At 38.8% G+C, this 24,818-nt stretch overlaps 1 protein-coding gene across 1 annotated transcript; it reads left to right on the top strand.

Annotated features, from left to right (window-relative positions):
• The first annotated feature begins 1,971 nt into the window (after positions 1 to 1,971).
• Positions 1,972 to 9,589, top strand: LOC112002149 (uncharacterized). The gene is made up of 4 exons (XM_024034309.2): positions 1,972 to 2,457; positions 4,231 to 4,302; positions 5,504 to 5,575; positions 7,066 to 9,589. The coding sequence occupies exons 1-4, from the start codon at positions 2,448 to 2,450 to the stop codon at positions 9,210 to 9,212; spliced, it is 2,301 nt and encodes a 766-aa protein (XP_023890077.1). The 5' UTR covers positions 1,972 to 2,447; the 3' UTR covers positions 9,213 to 9,589.
• Positions 9,590 to 24,818: the final 15,229 nt, after the last annotated feature.

Below are 24,818 nucleotides of genomic sequence, written 5' to 3'. Positions count from 1 at the left end.
ACATTTTTTTTCAGCCTAATCTCTCACATTGATTACATTTTTCCCCTTGAATTATCTAAACACGCTATCAACCCCCAATATTTCACCCTGATTATAATGTCCCCCTATCATTTGTGTTGGCGTTAAGTCTAATGAAAAATTTAAGCACATATACCACATATGACTTCTAGACCCACTGAGTGAGTTTGGCTCCACCACTTAAAATTAAAAGATGAAAGTGCCTCTTATCCATCTCTATATACATTTTGAGAGAATCTAATGATAATATTCAAGAAAACCTTATTATATCTATATATATATATATACACACACACATACATATATATATACACACACACACACACACATACCACATAGTTTTTTCTTGTTAAAGTTATGAATTGCCCAATTTGTTGCCAAAGTCAATGATCCACTAACCCTACGTTATGATTCCGCTCACAATTTTACAAAGCAAAAAATTCAATTCCTCCAATACTCAAAACCCTAATCTCCCAAATCCTAAGAAATGTACCTCCAAATCTTTGTCTAATTCCCCGATCCACATAAGGCTTTGGCAGTTATGCCAAATTCTAATTTCCACATATTTCTTCTTGATTAATTTTCTTTCCCAAGTATCTCATTGCTAACAAGGCTTGGTAACAAGGCTTGCCACTTGGCACTTGTCTCTACATGTGGCTGTTCTTTGCAATTGCTCAAGGTAAATGCTTGCAACTTCCATGGTAACTGCCTTGGAAGCCACAAGATTAACACAACTTGACATCCCATTGGGCTTTAATCTTTACTTTAATTAATTCCAGTTGAGAAGTGTCATTGTCACTTTTCCACATGGCTGTGCCCCATTTTGCTAAGTGTTTTAGTTAATAAATTAATTATTTGGCCTAAAGGGGTGGTTATTGTTGAGAATTTATGGTATGTTTGGATGTTTAAAAAAGGAGGGGGAGTAGAGTAGAGGGAGGGAGAGTAATGCAATTACCTTGTTTGGAAGTTTTTTAAAGAATGAGGGGGAGGGGTTTGGAGGAGTTTGGAGGGGTTTAGACTCCCTCTAACCCCCCAATTTTAATTCCCCCAAATTGGAGAGATTTGGAAGGGGAGTAGAGTACATAAACTATTGACCAAGTAAATTACCTAATTTACTCTTATTATATTAACAAAATTACACAAGAGGAAGGGCTAATTACTCCCTTCCCCCTTACTAATTTTAAAAATATCCAAATAAGGTGGAGGTGAATCATTCTCCTCTACTCTCCTCCCCACTACTCCCCTTTCCTCTACTCCCCTCTACTCTCCTCTCTCTCTAAACTTCCAAACAAGCCATTAGGGTTATTCTTTCTCTTTAATTTTCTCGAGAAATAAACAGATTTAGAAGATGAGTATTTTCTTGTTTTAACTTTAAAATTTTAAATAGTGGAGTTAACTTTTTTAGTGAATCTAGAAGTCAAGTCGTGTATGTCCAAGCAACTTCTGTTAGACTTTTTTATTTTTTATTTTTTTGATAGGACTTCTTCTGTTAGACTTAATACCAAAACAAACACCAAAAAAGACATTAAAACGCAATTATAACTTTAAAGGTCAATAATGTATTTTGATGGTTCAAAATGTAGATATAATCGGGGGTGGAATATACTAGTATCATACATGGACGAAAAAGAATAATTTTTCCTTAATTTTATTTGTTTTGACCAAATAATATAAGTGTTGTGGAACTAGACAAAGATTCATTTTTTCTCCGCGTACTGCCAACTTGCCAATTGACCTTTTGGTATGGGCCATGGGCCATGTGGAGTAATGCACGCGCGAGGCAGTAGCAAGTGGGGAATGATTATGAAAAATTTGGAAACATCATAGTCAATGGGACCAACTGCCAAGAAGACTTGTGGGGTCCGACAGACAAAGTTCACTCACTATCGCTGGGGCTTTCCTTCTTCTTTCATTCTTTCTTTCTCAGACACTCGCATCCTTCTTCTTCTTTTTTTTTTTTTTTAATGCTAAATATTTTCTTGTCCCTGTTGTGTTTGTTGTATTGTGTTGTCTCTGGTTTAAAAACTGTTTTTTTTCTTGTTTGCTTCAATGCACACCAACACACAACACCAATAACAAGAAAGAGCCACAGCATTCACCAAAAACATAAGCTTTCAACAAACAAAAAAAAAAAAAAAAAAACTAGTACCCCATTGACAACAAGTTTTCAGCTTTTGAAGAAAATAAAAGACAAAAGTAATGCTTGCCTCATTATATCCCGCATTGCTTCAAGATCTCTCATTTTCCTTGCTTTCGTTTTCATTGGCTCCCCATGTTTTTCCTATGCTTGTGGTGTCAATGTTGGTTCAGATCATCCTATCTTCACATTTCAGTATCTGGGTTGAAGAATGCTCTCCTTGAAGTCCCCCAAAGATCTGTGATTCAAGTGCTTCCCATTTTCCTGCTTGTGGTTATTCTTTGGCTTCGAGATGAAACTAGGTGAGTACTTAGTAATAATGGCAAATAATTTAACAAAAGCTAGTATTTCATGATTTAAATAAAATTTATTTTGAAACTGAGAATCTCTGCACCTTGTGAGAAACTAAAATACATGCCATTTTTTCTGTCTTTCTTATTTTTATTATTTGTCATTTCTTCTGGGTTGTGCTTTGTTGAAGATTTACATTGTTGTGGATCAGTTGGGTGTCTGAATCAGGATATTGTATGCTCTTGGTTAAATATTAATTTGGTAAATCAAAAAAGTTAAGAAAATCTAATTGCTGGGTTCTTCAGGGACTTATTTACTTCTTAAATTTGTATTTGGAATACTGCTTGGTGGTTTTGGGCCTTTAAATGATGGATGGATTACCCGTACATCCATGCTTAATCTTGCACTAATAGGAGTATATAGGACATTTGTCAAATTCACCAAAGATAACATGAAATTGTATAGATGTGCTTAGAAAAGAAAGAAGAAGACATTGCTTGCTTACTAATTCTTTAGATTCAAATTCAAAAAGTATTGATGCTCATGAGTTAACTTTTGGATCATTTGGAGACCACTTGATGGCAGTGGCATAATCCTCCAATTTTGCTGCTTCCACGCCTTATGTGTTGTTATATTTATGTTGTCTACTTAATACTTTGACTTCCTGCATGTGTTCTTTAAGGGAATACCGGTCATTAGGCCTAAAGGCCAATGCTTTCAGGGGCCTGTGAGATTGATAAAATCAGCATTGAATGACTGAATTGTTATTGTGTCTTCCTTGTACTAGAATTTCCCCTGAGGGAATAGTGGCATCTAGTTTATGGTGTTTCGTTATCTTTTTAAGTGAATTTTATTATTCATTGGCTATATACATTGTCCCACATACCCTGATTCTCCATTTGCATCACTTCGAGGTTAATTGCCTATTTTGGCTACATAAGCATCTATAGGTAAAGGCAATACCCTGAGTCTTAACTATACCTGTTACATGTTTTCTTCCTCCTATTAGACTGCTGCTATTTTCAGTCGGTTTTGGCCAAATAATTGCTATTAGCCTAGTACCATTTACTTCAGGGTTGTAGTACGACATAAGTGCAACATCAAATGAAATTTTTTGATGGATAAGGCCATACATTTAGCAATTATACATTTTATAATAAAAAAATTCTTTTAGCTCTATGCTGGTTAAAATGGTCCAGTAAAGTTTTTTGGACTAGACTACAATGTTGGCTTGTCATGACACCACCATAGATCACGATGAATGCTAACATATAGAAAAACCTAGGAGGACAATATTGGTTGTGAAAACTACTACTTTTGACATGTATAATTATTGGAGTACTTCAAAGACACTGTCTGTGCATTTCAATCACAGAACAGAATGTAATAATTTGCATGGTTCACTCGACAAGCGTTACATCCATGGACATTATGGAGACTAAAAACCATAAGCAAAATCTACTCAGTCGGATTCTACCCAAAGAAAAATACATATATGAGCCACATCAAGAGTTATCCCACTATCATTTTCAACAAGAGAAACCATGCTAACTTGAAGCTTGACTAACAGTCATGGGTGCCAATCTATTATAGAAGTCAGTCCCTTATGCTCATTTACCCTGTTATATATGACAATTCTTCATTTTTGCATGATATCTTTCCTAATTTGATCTGCCAGTTCTCTGCCTATGTGACATTTATATTTCCTTCTGCCAGAACATCAAGTTTAAACCATGTCATGGTATGTTTTTTCATTTACAACCTTTACAATTAACATGATTCAGGTTCTCAACAAAATGATTTGGACTTTTATCCTGAGCAAAGTCTGGATGGAAGTTTCCGAAAGTTCATATCTGGTTAGTATTAATTTTGGACATCCAATGTTATACAAGTACCTTTATTTTGCCTTCTATGTTCTAAGATCCTTATATGAATGGACGAGTGCACTTGGAAGCCTTCATTTAATTTAATTTTCTTTCTTTTTTTCTTCCCATTTCAAACTGTAGATTGTAATTATATGATAAGTCTGTCTAAACCCCCAGTGTACTTGACTTAGCTTCATACTTGGATAAATAATATAAAAAAGAAAATGTCACATGCTATATTCTCTAGCTTCTGGTGATGACAGTGGCTAGCCAATCATGTTTCATTTTCTTGCTGTAAAATTTACCACAATAATAGAAGTCCAGTCATTCAAAAATTTACCACAATAATATTTTAAATCGTCATATTTTAAAATCAAATCCAACCTCACTATCCTTCCCCTCCTTATCCCTCCCTCCCACTCTCTTGTTTAGGTAGACACCCTGCTATCATTTACAGATAATATTCTTTCCAGAGCCTTTCTAGTTTTTCTTTCTTTTTGCTCCCTTCCAAGTGTCTTTTTTATATTTGTGATGAGAAGTGAAGATGTAATTAAGAAGAGGAGATAAGTGCAACATAGAACTTGAGAATCCTCTTGATACTTAAATTAAGAAAAAAGCTATAAAGAATTAGAGCCTAGACTAAACCAAAACATGGTTCAATTTAAACTTATTCTTGAAAATGCTATGACTTTGATTGGCAACTTGATCAATACAAAAGTTTTTAATGAATGATGATTACTTTGGTGAGTATGAAGTGAAATGCTAATGTAATAGTTATCAAATAATGAACTGTAAAAGCCTGAGGCTATATCATGCCTTTAGTTTGACCCTTCCAAAAGCTTGTATTTTAAGCCTCATATCTTAAAATTCAAGCATCTGTATTGCCTAGAGTTGGAATACATGTTTGTTGCTTTCACAAACTAAAACTATAAAACTAGCATCTTTTTTTGAAATGTAGCTCTTTGTCCTTATTTCCCTCACTTTCTGCAGAAGATCTATCCTCATATGCTATGATTCTTATTATAGCAAAATATCTGTTCAGTAAAGTATATTGCTGGAGTTCCATGCTTATATCTGTATTTGCTACTTTTATGAAAAATTCTATTGCTTAGTGTTGTCAGTCTGTGCATTACTTGTATAACATATTTCTAACATGAGTTTTTTGCACACTTTAACTGATATTATGTCTCAGGTTTTATTCACAATGATATGGACCTATCTCCAGGGCAAAGCTTGGACGGAAGTTTCAGGAAGTCTAGCTCTGGTTTGTTATGATTGCTTTATCTTTTTCTTGTTAAGCAGTTGGTAGTTTGCAATCCTCCAATTTATCTTTTACAAATTGCAATGCTAGTTATTTTCAACTTATGATTATCCATAGCATAATTTTACATGCTCTCAGTTCCTGTCTTTTGAAATTAAACTTAATTTGACGTATAAGTCACATATAACTAGAGGATAATTGGGGTGAGAGTGGCTTTATGAGAAATGTCCAGTGATGGAATGAATATAAATTATAAAGTTATCTTCACAATATTCCCAGAAAGGGGAAAAAGTATAGATGACTTTTCTCAATTTTGTAGTCTCTTTCACACCTTTTCTATTTGTAAGCTCTTCCACCATTTGCTGACACCAATCTTCAACCTATATTTTGGAAAACTTTATGCATGCAGATTGATGGGATTGAGGGAGGTGTTGTGTTTGAAAATACGAGTCAGAAGCTTGATGTTCTGCCTATTAGGTGGTACAGGGTGTTGGAGCTGGTATTTTTCCTTGGAGAAGGAATTGATAATTAGGTTTACCTTTGTAGGTGTCTTATTTAGCTTTGATAATTTATTGAACATAAATGACTTTATTAGTAGCCAGTGCTACATGTTAGAAGGACTGAGACTTGGTCCATTTAAAATCCATGATCCACAATGTGCTCAGTGATCCAGCACTAATATTTTGTTTGACAATATAGTCTGTCTTGTGGGTCCAAAGGGCCTTGCCTTGTGAGGTTTCATGTCATCAAAAAAATATATAGTCTGTCTTGTGCTAAGGAGAATTTAAAGAGGAGTTCTTCCCTGTAATAGTGGTTCTCTCCTAAGTGCAGACTTGGTCTCATGCTAACTCACTAGAGTTAGGTTTTGAATTACAGAGGGGAATGCTATAGTGTTTGCCAAGCATGACACTGAAGCTATTGTTTGGGAATTGCACCATTACGAAGCCTTTTTCTAAGTTCAAATTCGGATCACCTGCTTTTACACCATGATAAACTTAAGATCACTAAGTTGCTTCTTTTCTTGTTAAGTTGAAGATAATATAATGTGATTTAATAACTAAGGTGAAACAGAGTGCAAAGTTTGAAAAAGGCCTAATAAATGCTGGGAAAGGTTTCAGTTTGAGTTAGATAATTCAGCCAAACAAAAAGAGAAAAGAAAGAGTAGAGGATATTTTCTTGTCGTCTTGTAGGAGATAGGGGGGAGGGAGTCAAATCTGTAAGTGCAACACAATCGAGTAAACAGGCCCACACATGCAAACTCATACAAAGGGCTTAGAGGTCATCTTTCCCCATGCTTTCCTGCTTTCTAGGAGAAAGGTTCCTAATCTATATCTCTATTGAATTTAATATGTTTTGATCAAACTTCTTAATTCAATAATTACTTGTGTTCTTGTTCTTGGTTTTTTTGGTTCTAATATAAGTTCTCTTTGTTACCATCTTCTAAGTAATGCATCGATTTATTTTTAATATTTTTTTTCATCTATGTGATGCAGTAACCTCTACTCATAGTATCTCTGGTGCTTCTGCTTCAAGTAAGTTTGTTCCTACTTCTAGAAGAGTGTTCAAAGGGCTAAAGGACTATGGAAGGAAACTTGTCAACCTAGAACTTTTCACACAAAGTCTTGAGGATTGGGTTTCTGAGAAATCATGTGCAGATTCAGCCAATGAGGAGCAGTTCTTTAATTCTCCCTTTTTGATTGATGAATTGCGTAAGCTTGACTTAGCATTGGAGGGGGTTTTATTTCAGCAGTTGTTTCGTATGCCATGCTCACCTTCTGTAACAGACGATCTTAAAGAAGATGAGTATCTTGCAGTAGAAGACTTTCTTCATGTAGTTGCCAATGGCTTATGGCGTACCTTTTGGCGTAAAAGTGGACCATTGCCATTCTTTGTATCTGGTCCCCGTCATCCTGGATCCAAGTTTTATACGGTAGAAAAGGCAATGTCAAGGGGAAGGCTTGAAGAGCTATGTGGTTTAGCTTTGCTATCAAAAATTGGGAGTGATTTGCAAGTTCACTGGGATCAAGTAGCGGAGTTTGTGTTATTTAAGCCAGATATATTGTCAAAAAATGAGTTGAAATTGTCTTCTCACAGTATTTGTGAAGCCCTCTTCTATGGTTTTCATATTCTTGTATCTAGGAGTTTGAGCAACATCAATACTGTCAGCAGCGATTCAGTTTTCCTTGTGGTTCTAGATTCTAAATATGGTGGGGTGGTAAAATTTGGTGGTGACCTTGGAAAACTTGATTTAAACTCAGCTAACCCATACCATGCTGTAGCTGAATGGGTGAAATCTTATGCTGAAGTTAGTGTTTCCCCAGTGGATCGGATATGGAACAAATTGGGGAATGTGAGTTGGGGAGACATGGGGACCCTGCAAGTACTTTTGGCAACATTTTACTCCATAGTCCAGTGGAATGGACCACCAAGAAAGTCGATAGCTTCATTAGCCTCAGATCATAGCCTCCGCCTTCAGAAGCGTAGGATAGAGTGTCGCCCTAATGAGAATGAAAATGCACTAGTTCCTTTCCAACAGGCTAGCCATCAACATGGAGAGATTGTTGAACTTGACGAGAATGATTCATTTTTGGGAAAGCAGGCATCACGTTTTAAGCTTACAAAGGGCGAGGTACTGCTTTTGGATGATCAACGGCAGGGACAGAAAAGTTTCCAAATACAGGGTTCTCTGGTAGGAGGGAACTGCTTTCTCTACAGTGCTGTTTCTCTTGATTATCCCACAGAGTTGTTGTCTTTATATGTAGGTGCCCATCCATCAAGACTTGAGCCATCATGGGAGGATATGAGTTTGTGGTATCAAGTGCAGAGGCAAACAAAAGTACTAAATATTTTAAAGCAGCAGGGAATTTCAAGCAAGTATTTGCCTGATATAATTGCCTCTGGCCGCATTTTGCATTCTGGTCCCTGTACGAAGCAGAGCCCAGGAGGGCGATGTGATCACCCATGGTGTGGTACTCCAATACTTGTGACATCTCCTATTGGGGAGCCACTTTCATCTGTTGTTGATCGGGATGGCCCATTCTCCCCCGAGGAAGCAATCCGCTGCTGCCGAGACTGCTTATCTGCTCTAAGAAGTGCAGCCATGGCCAGTGTCCAACATGGTGATATTTGTCCAGAAAATATAATATGTGTTGTTGACATGCAAGGTGTAAGAAACAGACATTTGTATGTCCCAATATCATGGGGACGTGCAGTTTTGGAAGACAGAGATGGTGCAGCTATAAATTTGCAGTTCTCTTCGTCTCATGCACTTCAGCATGGGAAACTATGTCCAGCATCTGATGCAGAAAGCCTTGTTTACTTGCTCTATTTTGTCTGTGGGGGAAGTATACAGCAGCAAGATTCTATTGAATCAGCATTGCAGTGGAGGGAGAGAAGCTGGGCAAAGCGAATGATCCAGCAGCAGCTTGGTGAGGTTTCAGCTCTCTTAAAGGCATTTGCTGATTATGTGGATAGCCTTTGTGGAACCCCATACCCAGTTGACTATGATATATGGTTGAAAAGATTGAATAAAGCTGTGGATGGCTCAGCTGATAGAGGTAAAATGATTGAAGAAGTAGCCGTAACTTTGAGACTACGGGATGTTGCCGAGTCTTCAGGAACCTCTGGAGGTGGTTCTTAAGTTCCATACTGAGTTTTTGGGGGTTTGCTTTGGTAACTACATTTGGGTGAGATTCAACTTCATTTCTTGAAAGGGCTCTTAAAGCTTCTAATATCTACAGTTTGATATCTTTTTCAGCAATGGCTGATTGAAATTTGATGAAATCATGCTAGCATTTTCTAATATGGATGCGTTGTAAATTTACTATCAATTGTAATTATACAACAAATCTTGTCCTTCTGGTATTCCTTTTCCCACTATTTATGATTGAAAGTTGTATTAACTCCAGGCTTACTTCTAAGTAATCCCTTCAAGAAGGTTGGCACAATATTGGCATCATGAGATGCCATTTTGTTATACAAAACTATTCTAAGACCGCTGCTTGGATATTCTTTCAACTTCTTTTTTTTTATGACACGGAATATCAGTTACTGGATTCTCCCTATCAGCATCACTGTCACCTTAATCATAATTCACTTCAGAATTTGAAGTTGTTACTACCTTCATTTTGTCAACTCAAGTTCTTGCCATGTGAATCCTATCAGTCAAGTAATCACCATAGCCCATAAGGGGCTCTTTTTGCCTAGATGTGAGATTCATGTCAATGGCCCCTCCTCATTTGGTTCATTTAGACTTTTAGGGTCCAACAAGAGTCCTATCATATTTGGGGTCTAGGTTTTTTATAATTGTTTTTATGATTATTCTTGAGTTGGTTATCTTTATCTTATGAAAGAAAGGTCATTATTGTATTTAATTTTAAACCTTTTTATGCGGAATTATACTCAATTTGATACTTAAGTTTATATAATAAATTTGGGCCAAAATGGCCATATATCACTGTAAGGTCAGAATTCATGGCCTAAGCTCAAAAGATATGGGATATGAGCTCAATGAGTCAAGTACAATGAATTTATAGAGAGTAGGTGAAAGAGTTGGGCTTTTGGTGAATTGAACAATGGTTAATAATGATTTCAAAAAATGAACAAGCATGCAGCACACGTAAACCTCAATAAAATAATTGTCCGAGGAGATAGATTATGAATTAATCTAATAGTTTTGTGGTGAATTGGATAACGGTTAATAATGATTTCAAAAAATAAACAAGCATGCAGCACACGTAAACCTCAATAAAATAATTGTCCGAGGAGATAGATTATGAATTAATCTAATAGTTTTGATGGTTAATGCAATTCTTAGTGCTACAGTAATTCATTTTCTCTCTTTTTTCTCTCTTTTCTCCATCGTCCTATTATGAGAGGTCTTTTATATTATATAGTTCATTCCAGGCCATCATAATCGTACACTTGTTAATCATCTAAGCCTTCACTTGAGTGCATGTCCCATCAAACATTTTTTTTTTGGCTTTTTGTGAATGGTGGTAGCTGAGACTATACTGTTCAGGAGTCTTCTCTACATAAATGCGGTCAGAAAAGTTGCTGCAGTGCATTTAATGCAGTGGTAGCTGCTTTTCTGTTAGATATTTTTGTATTCTTATCACCTTTGAATGTGCTTGAGATTTATCCTGATCATCATTGGAACTCCCTAGAAGGTCACCTAAATTACCCAAATGTGTGCTTGACTGATATTTATCGTATCCAAGAGGGAATTACTTCTCGGACTATATGCCTCCATTCTTTTCTTCCGTGATTCTCAACTTTGGGGCATCTTCCAATCATTTACTCCTCCTCAGACATATCCACGTCCTCGGATAAGGCCTAAGGCCCAATATACAAATTTGGATTCTTATCCCCTCAATCACTATCTTATTGTCAACATACCACAGAACAAAATAGAGTGGTAAAGTGAAAGTTAAGACATTTATTAGAAGTACCTGGTGCTCTTTTTATTCCATATGGATGTTCTAAAAACATATTGGAGTGGTGTCATGTTGACATCATGCTATCTTATTATTTGCATGTCATAAACAATTTTTGATGGTGAGATTCCTCATAATGTATTGTCTCATGATGCACCATGATTCATTTACCTCCTAAAATCTTTCAGTGAGTCTTCTTTGTTCACGTCTTGGGTCTAGAGGGTGATAAAGCTAGTTCCAAATCTATTTAGTACGTCTTTCTTAAGTATATTCTGCTCAGAAAGGATACAAATCTTATTCCCTACTTGAAACATAGCCTCATATTCATTATAATGTTTGAACTTGAATTGTTTAATAGTCAAGCTTAAACTTAGGCTCAAGTTTGGCTCATTTACTAAATAAACAATGATTAAAAAATAAAACTAAAAATAAAAAACTTTTTCCTAAGCTAAGCTTGGAATTTTATAAATAACTAAATTCATTTACAACCCTATAAGAAAAAGGGATTATTTTGCCTTAGAGAAAATATGCATTGGATATTTGGGAGGAAATAGGCATGTTGGGTTAAAAAACCATCGACTCTAATGGATCCTAATGTCAAATTGTATATGGATCATGGAGGCTTTTGCTTGTTACACAATCCTATTAGATGTTGCCACTTGGTTCATAATTTGAACTAACTCACTTATATTTGCCACATATGACAACACCTTGTCTTCTACATTGGGAGGCTATCCTTTAGATTGTAGATACCTTAAGGGTATGTTTGGTTGGGTGGATTTTAGGGAGTATGAAGGAAAAAAAAAATGGAAAACATTTTTTGTGGGTATTTGGTTAGAGGGAGGGTAGGGAAAAATATTGGTGGAGCCCAGGTGTTTTGTTCCTGAGCTTACCAAAATGTTTTCCGTCCAAAATTGGGAAAAAACTAGGTAGGGATTCTAATTTGCTTGATTGACAAAAAAAGTCCATGTGCACTTGCACATGAGCTTCATCCAATTGCCTTTTTATTTTTTATTTTGTAGCTTTTGTAGGCATTGGGCAATAAAGGTTGTCCTTTTTTTTTTTTTTTTTTTTTGTTTCTTTTCTAGGGCCTTAGGTGTGATAGTTGTTTTATTTATTTATTTTTTAAAACTTCATATTTACTTCCTAACATTTAGGACGTATGTCAACTTAATCCTTAACTTTTCAAATATATTAATTTAATCTCTAACATTTTGATATTATGTCAAAATGTTCATTGCCGTTAAGTGACGGATGAAAAATGCTAACATAACTAACAGTGGGAATAAAAAATTATTTTTATGCCATCCAAATTGCCACGTGGCTTGAATAAATTTTAAAAAGACTAAACTAAATTAAGTTAAAAACAACACAGATGAAGCTTTTCATCTCTCTCAACCTGATCAAATCATATACCTCCATGGCCGACCATTCAATGCTTTCACTGCTCGCCACAACCTATTCGATGGTGGCCTTAATCTTGTCATCCCTTTGTCACTCCCGCTATTCCCACCCTTTCTCTCTTTTTGCTCAAACCCAGATCGGTTAATCTGACCAGATTCTCTCACCTCTTAAACCCAAGAAGGACTCGGCTGGAACCACCATTGTTTGCTCTTATTTTGTGTTCGCATTAGGTTTTGGGTTTGTATTAGAATTTGGGTTAACTCAGTCAAACAAGACAAGTTTTTGTTTTGTGGTTGATTGTGTAAATGGTTTGTTTTGTTGTGGGCTTTTTAATTGGCATGTGGTGTACAATTGTGCTCTAGTTGTATTGGGTTGCCTGACAATTCATTGTTGGTATTGGGATTTGGGTTTGTATCAAAATTGTGTGCAATAATACGAATAGTTTGGCCAGGTTGGATTGAAAAGATACAATGATTATCAAATTTGAATGCAACAACAATCCTTTTAGTTGTTTTCAATTAGGCGAGCTTGGATTGAAAAGATACAATGATTTTTTGAGTAAATAATAGAAGTTTTATTAAAATTGAATCATAAGTATACAAAAAGTCTTGGAGACACAAAACTAGCCTAGGTTTGACGTGTCTAGGATAATAACAAATAGAAGGTTACAGAACTAGGAGTGTTATTGACTTGTTGCTAACCTTTGATATTCCTCTAATAGTTTGGTAACTTGCTTGAAAATTACCGTTGGGTTCACAGTAGAATTCAATTCCCATATTGGACTTGAATGAGAAAGGAAACAGAGTGATAAAGTAGTAGCAACAACAATGGTCTGAGTACTTCTTGAGTTTGAGTGAAGAGAGTGAAAGGGTGATAATAAAGTGAGCGAAAAAAGCTAGGGACGACGAGTTCAAGGCTACTGCCATAGTGGCAGTGGAGACAGTTGAGAAGACTGGAGTATTGAAGGTTTAGCCATGGAGGTTTGGTTCTGTCAAATTGAGAGAGAGGGCTTCTAGCTTGGTTAAGCGTTTCAAAGTATTTAGAAGTTAGTTTAGCTTAGTGTTTTTTTTTTTTTTTAAATTTTTTTTTATTTTTTTAAATAAAAAAATTGAGATGGCGATATAGGTGTTGGTTGAGGTGGAAAAATATTATCTTTTATTTGGGCCATTTGTCGTGTTAGCAAATTTTATCAAAGAGATAATGACAAAGACTAAATTGACACAATACCGAAAGGTTATGGACCAAATTGACACTGTGGGGCCCGTGGGCCCGATAGCCTCGGCCCATCGGGTATTAGGCCCAAGGCCAACGCCGAGGAGGACTGACCAGCCAAGGCTAAGTTAGACAAAGCCTCTTTTGTGACCACACCGAGGACCTGTTCGTCCTCGGCATTCTAAGGATAATCTTTGGGAAGGGACAAGCTCAGAGCAAGCTGTCACATTCGCACTTAATGCATTCACCTAACCCTCTGGCTGCATTAATGGGGATATAACCCCTTAGCAGAGCAACGTTGGTCAGAGTGAACCACTTGAGTACTGATAAGGCCTCTGACGGGACAGACGGCCAGAAGAGAGGCAAATGGATGATCAACAGATGGAATAAGGAGATAGGCAGATGAAAACTATATAAGAAAAGCAAGTAAAGAAAGAAAGGGGTGGGAAAAAAAGAGAGAGAACAAAAAGGTCTCCTCGGCCACAGGCCGAGGAGCATTCCCCCAGTTGTAAAGAAAACTCTTAGTATTTTTTATAAAAAAAGTTCATGCTTGGTGATCGACGGCCAGCGCCTAAACCTTTAACCCACTCTCTATAAATTTATTGTTTGGGCTTGATTGGGCTGAAAACCCATTTGTACTCAGGGTCAATCCAAATTGAGTCCCTACAATTGGCGCCGTCTGTGGGAAGATTTAGGGTGCCGGCCGGCGCACCAGGCGAGTGTTCTAAGTATTCGTTTTACAGTAGGTTGAAAAAAAAAATATATAGAAGATTTGACAGTAGAAAAAAAAAAAAAAAAAAAAAAAAAAAAAAAAAAAAAAAAAAAAAGAAAAATCTTGATTTTATTATTTCATGAATAGAAAAAGTACAAGTTACAATCAGAGGCTCAGGCAGGTGTGTTTTACATACAAATTTACAAGCTAATACTACCAGCTATTTCTACAATCAGAGGCCCAGGTGGAGCCGCCCTAAGAAAAAACTAGCCGGTGGGAAGTGTCAAGCCGTCCCTTTATTGGTATAAAGAGAATGGGAGAGCTTGACAAGAGGCGGAGAAGGGGAAGGGCAATCATGTTTCCAGGCCACCAACAACTCCCTTCTCGGCCAGGCGGAGCTGGAACAAAGAGAGGAGCAGATGCAGGGGCTCCGGGATACCTTCCCCCATGATGTTCCCTCGATTCTCTCCGATCCTCTCGAGTGTTGGCCGTTGGAGACGGCAACACTCGAGCACCGCCCATGAGGTGAATTCGCACATCTTCCTCGTCGGGGGTGTGCTCCGAGGAAAGACGTTAGTTTCTCTAACAACACCCCTCTAGGACACCTCGAAGGGCGCCATCGGGGTTACGCCTAGACTCTGCCACACCGAAAGCCCAGTGGGGCTGCGGCCAGACCGGTTTTTGTCAATCCCGGTAACAATTCCGGCGGGGTTGTTAAAAGGGCTTGGGAAGTTGGAAGAATGTGTTTTGTTCTATTTGTGTTGAGAGGTCCATGGGTTGTGGAGAAACCATCTCCCTACTTTATATAGGGGTTGGGGGTTGGTAAGAATTAATTCATGCAGAGTTCGAAAAGAGAATTATCAGTTGGGATAATAATGAAGCCATCAATTTCCAAGGAGGCCGTAGACTGTTGGACTCGTGTTAATTCACGAGGACATTAATGAAGGCGCGTTTCGCGCACCGAGGCGTCCAGCACGGAACACGAACAGACAAAGGGCGCTTCATAAATGAAAAAGATGGGGCCTCGAGCTGAAGGTGAGATCAATGCCACGTGTAAAGATCATAATCTGACCCAAAGAGGAATCATCTCCAGTAAAGCGGTCTGAGGACAAACCTCCGCTTACAGAAAAATAGAAGTGGTAGACAGAGCCAAGGTATTGCATGGTCCTCGAACCCAAACCTATGGTAAAACTACACACACCATTATATCTGGATACTAGACAGAACCAAGGTATTGCATGGTCCTCGGACCCAAACCTATGGGGAAACTAGATACTTACAGAAAAATAGAAGTGGTAGATAGAGCCAAGGTATTGTATGGTCCTCAGACCCAAACCTATGGTAAAACTACACACACCATTATATCTGAGTACTAGACATAACCAAGGTATTGCATGGTCCTCGGACCCAAACCTATGGAGAAACTAGATACTTACAGAAAAATAGAAGTGGTAGACAGAGCCAAGGTATTGCATGGTCCTCGGACCCAAACCTATGGTAAAACTACACACACTATTATATCTGGATACCAGACAGAACCAAGGTATTGCATGGTCCTCGGACCCAAACCTATGGGGAAACTAGATACTTACAGAAAAATAGAAGTGGTAGACAGAGCCAAGGTATTGCATGGTCCTCAGACCCAAACCTATGGTAAAACTACACACACCATTATATCTGAGTACTAGACATAACTAAGGTATTGCATGGTCCTCGGACCCAAACCTATGGGGAAACTAGATACTTACAGAAAAATAGAAGTGGTAGACAGAGCCAAGGTATTGCATGGTCCTCGGACCCAAACCTATGGTAAAACTACACACACCATTATATCTGGATACCAGACAGAACCAAGGTATTGCATGGTCCTCGGACCCAAACCTATGGGGAAACTAGATACTTACAGAAAAATAGAAGTGGTAGACAGAGCCAAGGTATTGCATGGTCCTCAGACCCAAACCTATGGTAAAACTACACACACCATTATATCTGGATACCAGACAGAACCAAGGTATTGCATGGTCTTTGGACCCAAACCTATGGTAAAACTACACACACCATTATATCTGAGTACTAGACATAACCAAGGTATTGCATGGTCCTCGGACCCAAACCTATGGGGAAACTAGATACTTACAGAAAAATAGAAGTGGTAGACAGAGCCAAGGTATTGCATGGTCCTCGGACCCAAACCTATGGTAAAACTACACACACCATTATATCTGGATACCAGACAGAACCAAGGTATTGCATGGTCCTCGGACCCAAACCTATGGTAAAACTACACACACCATTATATCTGAGTACTAGACATAACCAAGGTATTGCATGGTCCTCGGACCCAAGCCTATGGAAAACTAGATACTTATAGAAAAATAGAAGTACTGGGCATAACCAGGGTATTGCATGGTCCTCGGACTCGAACCCATGGAGAAAATAACTATCTGGAGAAAAACCAAAGCGCTACTTAGAGTCAAACTATAATACGATCTTTAGATTTATATTTGAAGGATAACAGATGGTTTCATGAGGCTAACTCCAGAATAGAATACGAATATTGAGCAGAGTACAATAGTAAAGCAAATAAAAGAAAACCTCATTAGTTAGAAGCAAAGTATTAAGTATTCAGTTCAAACGGAAAGTATACAACTCCCTTACAATGCCACTGAGGTAAGAAACAAAATGAGATAAAAAAAAAAAAAAAAACAAATTTATCCTATGTCATATACTAGTCCCCTCAATTCAGTGGGCAAATTAAGTCAATAAGTAAATCAAAAGGTTTGGCCAAGGCCTAAGGGCTTGGTTTCGAAAGGTCCGTCGGAGGACTTGCCACGTCTTAAAGTATTTCCTGACCCTCGGTTACAACTTCCCCCAACGTTCTCTGGGGCTCAACCTCCTCGGACGTAGATCAGTTAACGGTGCATCCTCGCGGTCTTATCGTGACTTTCAACCGATGGTAATGAGGATCCCTCAGGANCAGCAGATGCAACCTCGCGAATGGCAATAGGGTAATATACCCTGTCCTCCCTTCTAAGATCAGATGAAATATCAACCCCTGCTTGGTTGAGGGCTTCATGCCAGGTTTGAGAACAATAATGCCTGCACACTGCAGGAACTTGAGCCCGAAGAGTGGCTTCAGTCTTAGCCACCCCATCTGCGAAAGCATCCTCCTCTGCCTTTTCCACAGAGCGCTCAGCGTCTATTTTCGCAAATACCGCCTCGTCTTTGGCTCTCACAGCCTCGTCCCTGGCATACTCGGCAACACCTTTTTCATGGATTGCCTTGGTCAAATTTTCCTTCATATAGGCAATGCTCTCCTTGGCAGTTTGTAATTGACCCTCAACATCTTGCAAGCGATTAACTTGATCCTCAGCTTGCTTCCTAGCCACGGCTAGGTCAGAGACAGCAGTATCCCTGGCCTTCGTCATTTCTGTCAGATCATCGGTCCCTTTTTCAGGTCGGCCTCAGATCTCTTAAGAGTATTGGCAGCCTCCAAGAACTTGTCACGCTCTTGCGCTAAGGCACTGCTATGGTCATCGACCTCCTCACTTAACCTGAAAAGGGCCTAGATAGCCTGCCAATAAAAACAAGTAGCTCCGTAAAGAGAAAGAAAGATACTAAGTGGCAAACTTTGAATAAAGTAAATAGGTGCTGAAGGACCCACCATGCCTAGATATTTCTTAAGGTCAAGGACAACCTCTACTCCACTCATTTTTTCTAACTCGGCCATGTCAGTGGGAAGAAGAAGAGATTTCTCCAGGATCTCGGCTACGAGAGCCCCCTCGTTTCCTTGGGATTCTCGCATCGAAGCGTTATCCATCGGGGCTGATCATAGAGCATGGCAGCGGGCAGCCAGGCTTGAGCCTCGGACTATTGGGTGGCCTTTTTACCCTTCCGTTGATCACCGAGTTTCAATTACTTCGGAGGCCTGCGAAACCTACCCTCTTCAGGCGGAGAATGGGATTTGCTCCCATCCATTGGCTCCTTACCCTTGGAAAGTCTTTTCCTTTTCGGGTCATGAGACTCGGTAGGAGGGTCTGTTACTGTGGGAGCAGAAGACGACCTAGTTTGCACAGTTAGAATCTGGGGCGGAGGTGCTGGAGGCTGGGGCTGCGACTCTTCTGGTCCACCCTTCTTTGAACCGCCTTCGAGTAAGTCAAGAAGATTGGTTTAGGGCTTTCTTTTTAAACCCATCTCGGCTTGAGTACCAACTCTTAAGGACTGGAGATCGGCTTCAGACAAATGAGGGTCTTTTAGATCACCAGGGGGATCCTCGGACTGATCAGCTAGGTCAAACACATTATATTCGTCCTCGGAGGAACTCAGTTCAACCACCTCCCTTGCCTTCTTAGGTAGTCCTTTCTCGGCCACCGTTACTTGCTGGGATGAGGAGGGACCTGCTAGCGGAATGCCTTCGGGTATATAAGACCCCTCAGTAAATGCAAAACCGTCTTCCACCACGGTGATCTGCGTAAGCCGAGGGTCACGAGCTCTAATTACGTGCTTCGGGACTGGGAATGATTTCTGAGCGGGTCACATCTGAGGATGTGATGAGCAGCTCGGACCTGGTTATCGGTTTCGTTTAGGAAAAGGTCCGACCTAAGAACGGTCTCCAAATCCGCTTTGTTAACCAGATGGAAATGACGTGCAAAGGCGTGCGGATCTGTGGCAAGAAAAGTGAAACTCTTATGGTTAGTCAACCAAATCGAATATACAGTTATAAAACTTGAGAATACTGAAACCTAAATTATCTGCTACTTTGGATGTCCTACCTGGCTCCCCCTCTACTGTTGGGCAATGAAAGCCGTTGTGCCACTCTCCTGACACTATAAGAAAATCTTGAGTCAACCCCCTGTTGGAATCAGGAAGACACTGGATGAGACGAATCCTATCGTCCCTTGTCTTCATATAATACGTCTTACCCCTCAGGTGATGAAGGTTATAGCACCAGTTCACATCATGGTGAGTTAGTCTCAGCCCCATTTTTTCATTCAAGATATCTACACACCCTAATATCCTAAACACATTCGCGGCACACTGGGTAGGAGACAGGCGGAAATGCCTAAGATAATTGAGGGTCACCGGCCTCATAGGGATTCTCATCCCTCCCTCTACAAAAGCGAATATTGGGATCACAACTTCACCCTCTCTCCTCTTAAGGTACCACTCCCCTTCTTCACAGTACTTCAAACTCACATTATTGGGCATTCCATAGTCGACAATGAATTTGTTCATCATCTCGTCGGACTCGACCAACTTCTTAAACTTACCCATTCCCCAAAGACAACTAAAAGTTCTAAAAGAAGAAAAGAATGAGTAAAATCAAGGAAATTCGGGGCCGCTAGAAAAAGAAGACTTACAGAAGTATGACGATACTCTTCAGATAGTGTACAAGCCCAACCAGGTTCAAATCATATGCTTCAATAATTGTAAGCGCGAAAATGATGAAACCAGGCGATTTAAACAGGTATTTATACTCCCCCTTAAGTTCCCCAAATGTAACCGCTTGCTCATAAAGGCAAAAGATCATGCCGTTGAAAGTGGGAAACGTGGTGCTGCCAGAATTTAATGTGGGCACCCATTAAGTCTTGAAACGCTACAAACGCACATTGGGCAGTCAAAAATCCGCCAGCATCAACACGAACTGAAGTGAGGCGACTCGTCTAGAGAGCCCGCAGGTGTCAAAACCCTCCTCCCCGCCCGAGGGAACGTGCAGCAGGGTTTTGAGGGGCTATTGTGGGGCTCGTGGGCCTGATAGCCTCGGCCCATCGGATAGTAGGCCCAAGGACAGCGCCGAGGAGGACTGACCAGCCAAGGCTAAGTCAGGCAAAACCTCTGTTGTGACCCACGCCGAGGACCTGTTCGTCCTCGGCATTCTAAGGATAACTTTCGGGAGGGGACAAGCTTAGAGCAAGCTGTCACATTCGCACTTAATGCATTCACCTAACCCCTCTGACCGCATTAATGGGGATATAACCCCTTGGCAGGGCAACGTTGATCAGAGTGAACCACTTGAGTACTGATAAGGCCTTTGATGGGACGGACGGCCAGAAGAAAGGCAAATGGATGATCAACAGATGGAATAAGGAGATAGGCAGATGGAAACTATATAAGAAAAGCAAGTAAAGAAAGACGGGGGAGGGGGGAAAGAGAGAGAAGAAGAAGGTCTCCTTGGCCACGGGCCGAGGAGCATTCCCCCATTTGTAAAGAAAACTCTTAGTATTTTTTATAAAGAAAGTTCATGCTTGGTGATTGACGGCCAGCGCCTAAACCTTCAACCCACTCTCTATAAATTTATTGTTTGGGCTTGTCGGGCTGAAAACCCATCAAAACTCAGGGTCAATCCAAACTGAGTCCTTACACTAATGAATATGTTTTTATTTATGCAGGTTGAGATTACTATATACTTGTTATTGTTCGGTAAAACTACCTACAATAGTTCTTTATATATATATATATATATATATTAGGTTCTATTACTCTACACTGGAAAGTTATATTTTATTCCAGTCATTGTAAATATATTATAGATAGTGTTCATTTTTATTTGAAAATATTGTTTGATTAGAAATATCTACTAGAAAATATGCATTTGGATATGAAAAACTTAAAAAAAGAATAAAAATTAATTATATAAAAAAATTAAAAATTTTAAAAGAAATTTTACAAATAAAAGAATATACTCCAATTAATGTACTAAATTATATAAAAAAGTTAGATTCATTTCCAAATACATGCATTGCTTATAGAATTTTACTAGCAATACATGTTGCTTTTGCAAAAATAAATTTTTCGAAATTAAAATTAATAAAATCATATATAAGATCAACAATGACCCAAAAAAGATTTACTAGATTAACTATATTATCGATTGAAACAAAGATGTTAGAAGAACTTGAAAACAAAAATTTAATTAGTCAATTTACATTTCAAAAGGCAAGAGAAATATATTTTAAATGAAATATATTACAATATAAAAATATTAAATAAATATTAATTAATATATAAATGTAATAAAGGCCTCATTTTAGTTCTTGCCTTAGACCTCAAACGTCTTGAAACCGACTATATATATATATATATACACGTGATGGCTTTGACTAGGTTGACCGTGTTAAACCCTCAAGGGGTCACTTAGTAATTTGGTCGGTTTTATTCACTACCAACCCCGATCTTTTGAGCATTTTATTCACTACAAACTTTGCCTTAAGGAGGCTGTTGTGCTTTTGGATAGAGAAGCTGTTAATGCTAGTCAATATCTCTTAGTTTATAAAAAGGGTAATACATACCTGGTGAAGAGACCCCAAGCTACTAAACTGATATGGAAGCCTTCGTCAACATATAATTTTGAAATAAATTTTGATGGTGCAGTGTTTGAGGAATCTAGGGAAGCAACTCAAGTAAGTATAAGGTGGTTATCCGTAACTCTCAGGGTTAGGTTATGGCATCTCTGTCAAATAAAATAGAAAAACCTTCTTTAGTGGAAATCTTGGACCTGTTAGCAGCAAGGCTAGCAGCTTTATTTGTCCAAGAAGTTGGCCTTGGTAGGTCCATCTTGGAAGGAGATTTTTAAACTATCATAAACTCTCTACGGAAAAGCGATATGTTCTAGTCCGCTCTTGGACACCTAATAAAAGACACTTTGTTTTTGTAAATTCACATCAAAGTTGTTCCTTTTCTCATATTTATAGACAATACAATGCTATAGTAGATGCCTTAACTAGGAGAGTAAAATTTTCTCTTCCACTTTTAGTTTGGATGGAGTTTATTCATTCCTAACTTTTAGCGGCTAACATTGGTTGGAAGGAGAGATTTCCTGCTACTACAATCACTCATCTAGTTTCACATGCTTCGGATCATCTCCCTTTGATCATGCAGACCAGATCCGATATAGAAAGTCGAGCAAAGGGTGCACTGGGGTTTAAATTTGAAGAATCATGGCTATTATGGGAGGACTGTGAGAAAACTATGGAGGAATCATGGAGGTTGGGAGATAGGACAGGTTCAGCCATAGCTATTATTCAGGAAAAAATAAAGGCTTGTGGGGCGGATTTGATGGCATAGGGTGTATCGAGAACTCATCTAGATGCTGAGGAGATTAAAAGATTGCAAAAAAAAAGTTGAAGCTTTAACCACTGGTAAATTGACTGAGGAGAATAAAGCCGAGTTTACAGAAGTAAGCAAGAGATTGGATGACCTTCTTACCAAGCAGGAGATCTATTGGCATCAATCGTCTAGAGTTTCCTGGCTGAAACACGGTGATAAAAATACCAAGTTTTTCCATTCCAAGGCATCCCAAAGAAGAAGAAGGAATTTGATCCAAGGTATACGAGATCAACAGCAAGATTGGGTTGAGAGAATTGAGGATATTGCTGGGGTGGTGACAAATTATTTTGATTCTATTTTTAGTTTTGGTGGATGTGACCAATGGGTGAGTGTCTCAACACAGTACAGCATAAAGTGACCTCGGATATGCTAGAAGTGTTGTCCAGTGAATATAGTGCAGAAGAAGTCAAAGCAGTGTTGTTCCAGATGGGACCAACAAAGGCTCCTAGACCCGATGGTATGAATGCTTTATTTTATCAAAAGTTTTGGCATATAGTAGGGAATGATGTGACTAATGCTGTGTTAGATTTCCTGAATTTTGGTAATATGCTGCCTAAAATTAATTATACTCATATTGTGCTTATTCCAAAAGTTAAGTCTCCAGAGAGGATGTCTGATTATAGACCTATTAGTCTCTGTAACGTCATATATAAAATTATTTCAAAGGTGTTGGCCAATAGATTAAAGCTCATTTTGCCTTTATTGATATCTCCCACTCAAAGTGCCTTTGTTCCTGATCGTTTGATTACTAATAATGTTTTAGTAACATATGAGACTCTGCATACCATGCATGGTAGGAGATCAGGTAGATGTGGCTCTTTGGCTCTGAAATTGGATATTAGTAAAGCATATGACCATGTGGAGTGGCCTTTTTTGAAAGGTATTATGTCTAGATTGGGCTTGCCTGAAGCTTGGATTGATAGGGTTATGACTTGTGTGACATCTCCTACTTTTTCTGTATGTATTAATGGAAAAGCCTATGGTAATATTAAACCTTCTGGGGGGATCCGACAAAGAGACCCTTTATCACCTTATTTGTTCATGTTGTGTGCAGAAGTTTTTTCATCATTATTAGCCAAGGCAGAGGAGGATAGGCGAATCCATGGAGTAAGCATATGCAGAAGAGCACCTAATCTATCTCTATTATTATTTGCTGATGACTCACTATTATTTTGTCGAGCAACTCAGGAGGAGGTGCAGGCCATTATTGAGGTGACATATGCAGCTGCATCGGGGCAATACATCAATTTTGAAAAATCATCAGTCTATTTTAGTACTAATATAGATGGGGATCAGAGGGCAAGAATTAGAATAGCTCTGGGAGTTAGGGAGGTTGACAGGTTTGAGACTTATTTGGGGTTACCTACCCTAGTTGGCAGATCTAAATGCCAAAAATTTTCCTATCTAAAGGATAAAGTTTGGAAAAAAATACAGGAATGGAAAGGCCAATTACTATCTAGAGCTGGGAAGGAAGTACTAATAAAATCGGTGGCCCAATCTATTCCCACTTACACAATGGGAGTATTTCAGTTACCGGTAAAATTATGCAATGACTTGAATGCTATGTGTGCTAGATTCTGGTGGGGACAAGTTGGTAATGAAAGGAAGATACACTGGAAGAGTTGGCAAGTGCTATCCAAACCAAAGAAGGAAGGAGGTATGGGTTTTCAAGATATACGATGTTTTAATCTAGCAATGTTGGCAAAGCAAGGATGGAGATTGCTACAAGACATTGAGTCATTGCTGTATAGGTGCTTTAAAGCAAGGTATTTTCCTAGAAGTAATTTTTTGGAAGCAACTGATGTGCCAAATAGTTCCTATTTGTGGAAAAGCTTGATGGCAGTCCAGCCTATTCTTAAAAAAGGGTGCTGTTGGAGGGTAGGAGATGGCTCAAATATTCGGGTCACTCAGGATAGGTGGATTCCAAATTATCTAACAAATAAGATCCTACACATGCCCTTGGAAGTGGATGGAGAATGGCGTGTCACAGAGCTCATTGATTGGACAGTGCTTGACTGGGACCGTGGAGTGCTTGCTGCAAAATTTCATAGGGAGGATGTGGAGGCTATTATTCCGGTTCCCTTGAGTAGAAGACATGTACCAGATTCGATAATGTGGCTTCCAAATAAGAAAGGAGTGTATACGGTGAAATCTGGATATCATATGGCTAGACTGGTATCACAGGAGGTAGATGGTTTGGAGGGGAGCTCAAGTAGGAATGACCGAGACTGGATATGGAACAAACTGTGGAAATGCCGAGTGCCAAACAAGATAAAAATATTTGCATGGAGGGTCTGCCATGACATTTTGCCAACAGGAGAAAACTTGGCTCGCCGAAATATCACTGATGATAATAGATGCGGATTGTGTAAATAGG

The sequence above is a fragment of the Quercus suber genome, unplaced genomic scaffold (genome assembly GCF_002906115.3).
Source record: "Quercus suber isolate HL8 unplaced genomic scaffold, Cork oak 2.0 scaffold_255, whole genome shotgun sequence".
Lineage (NCBI taxonomy): Eukaryota > Viridiplantae > Streptophyta > Magnoliopsida > Fagales > Fagaceae > Quercus > Quercus suber.
Note: the sequence above shows the minus strand (reverse complement) of the source record. Positions and strands in the feature narration are given on the sequence as shown.

What these genes read in the sequence shown, in the direction of transcription:
- LOC112002149 (XM_024034309.2), top strand. An exon ending in TTTCCGAAAGTTCATATCTG is followed by an intron (nt 4,303 to 5,503) that starts GTTAGTATTAAT and finishes ATTATGTCTCAG; the next exon opens with GTTTTATTCACAATGATATG. An exon ending in TTTCAGGAAGTCTAGCTCTG is followed by an intron (nt 5,576 to 7,065) that starts GTTTGTTATGAT and finishes TATGTGATGCAG; the next exon opens with TAACCTCTACTCATAGTATC.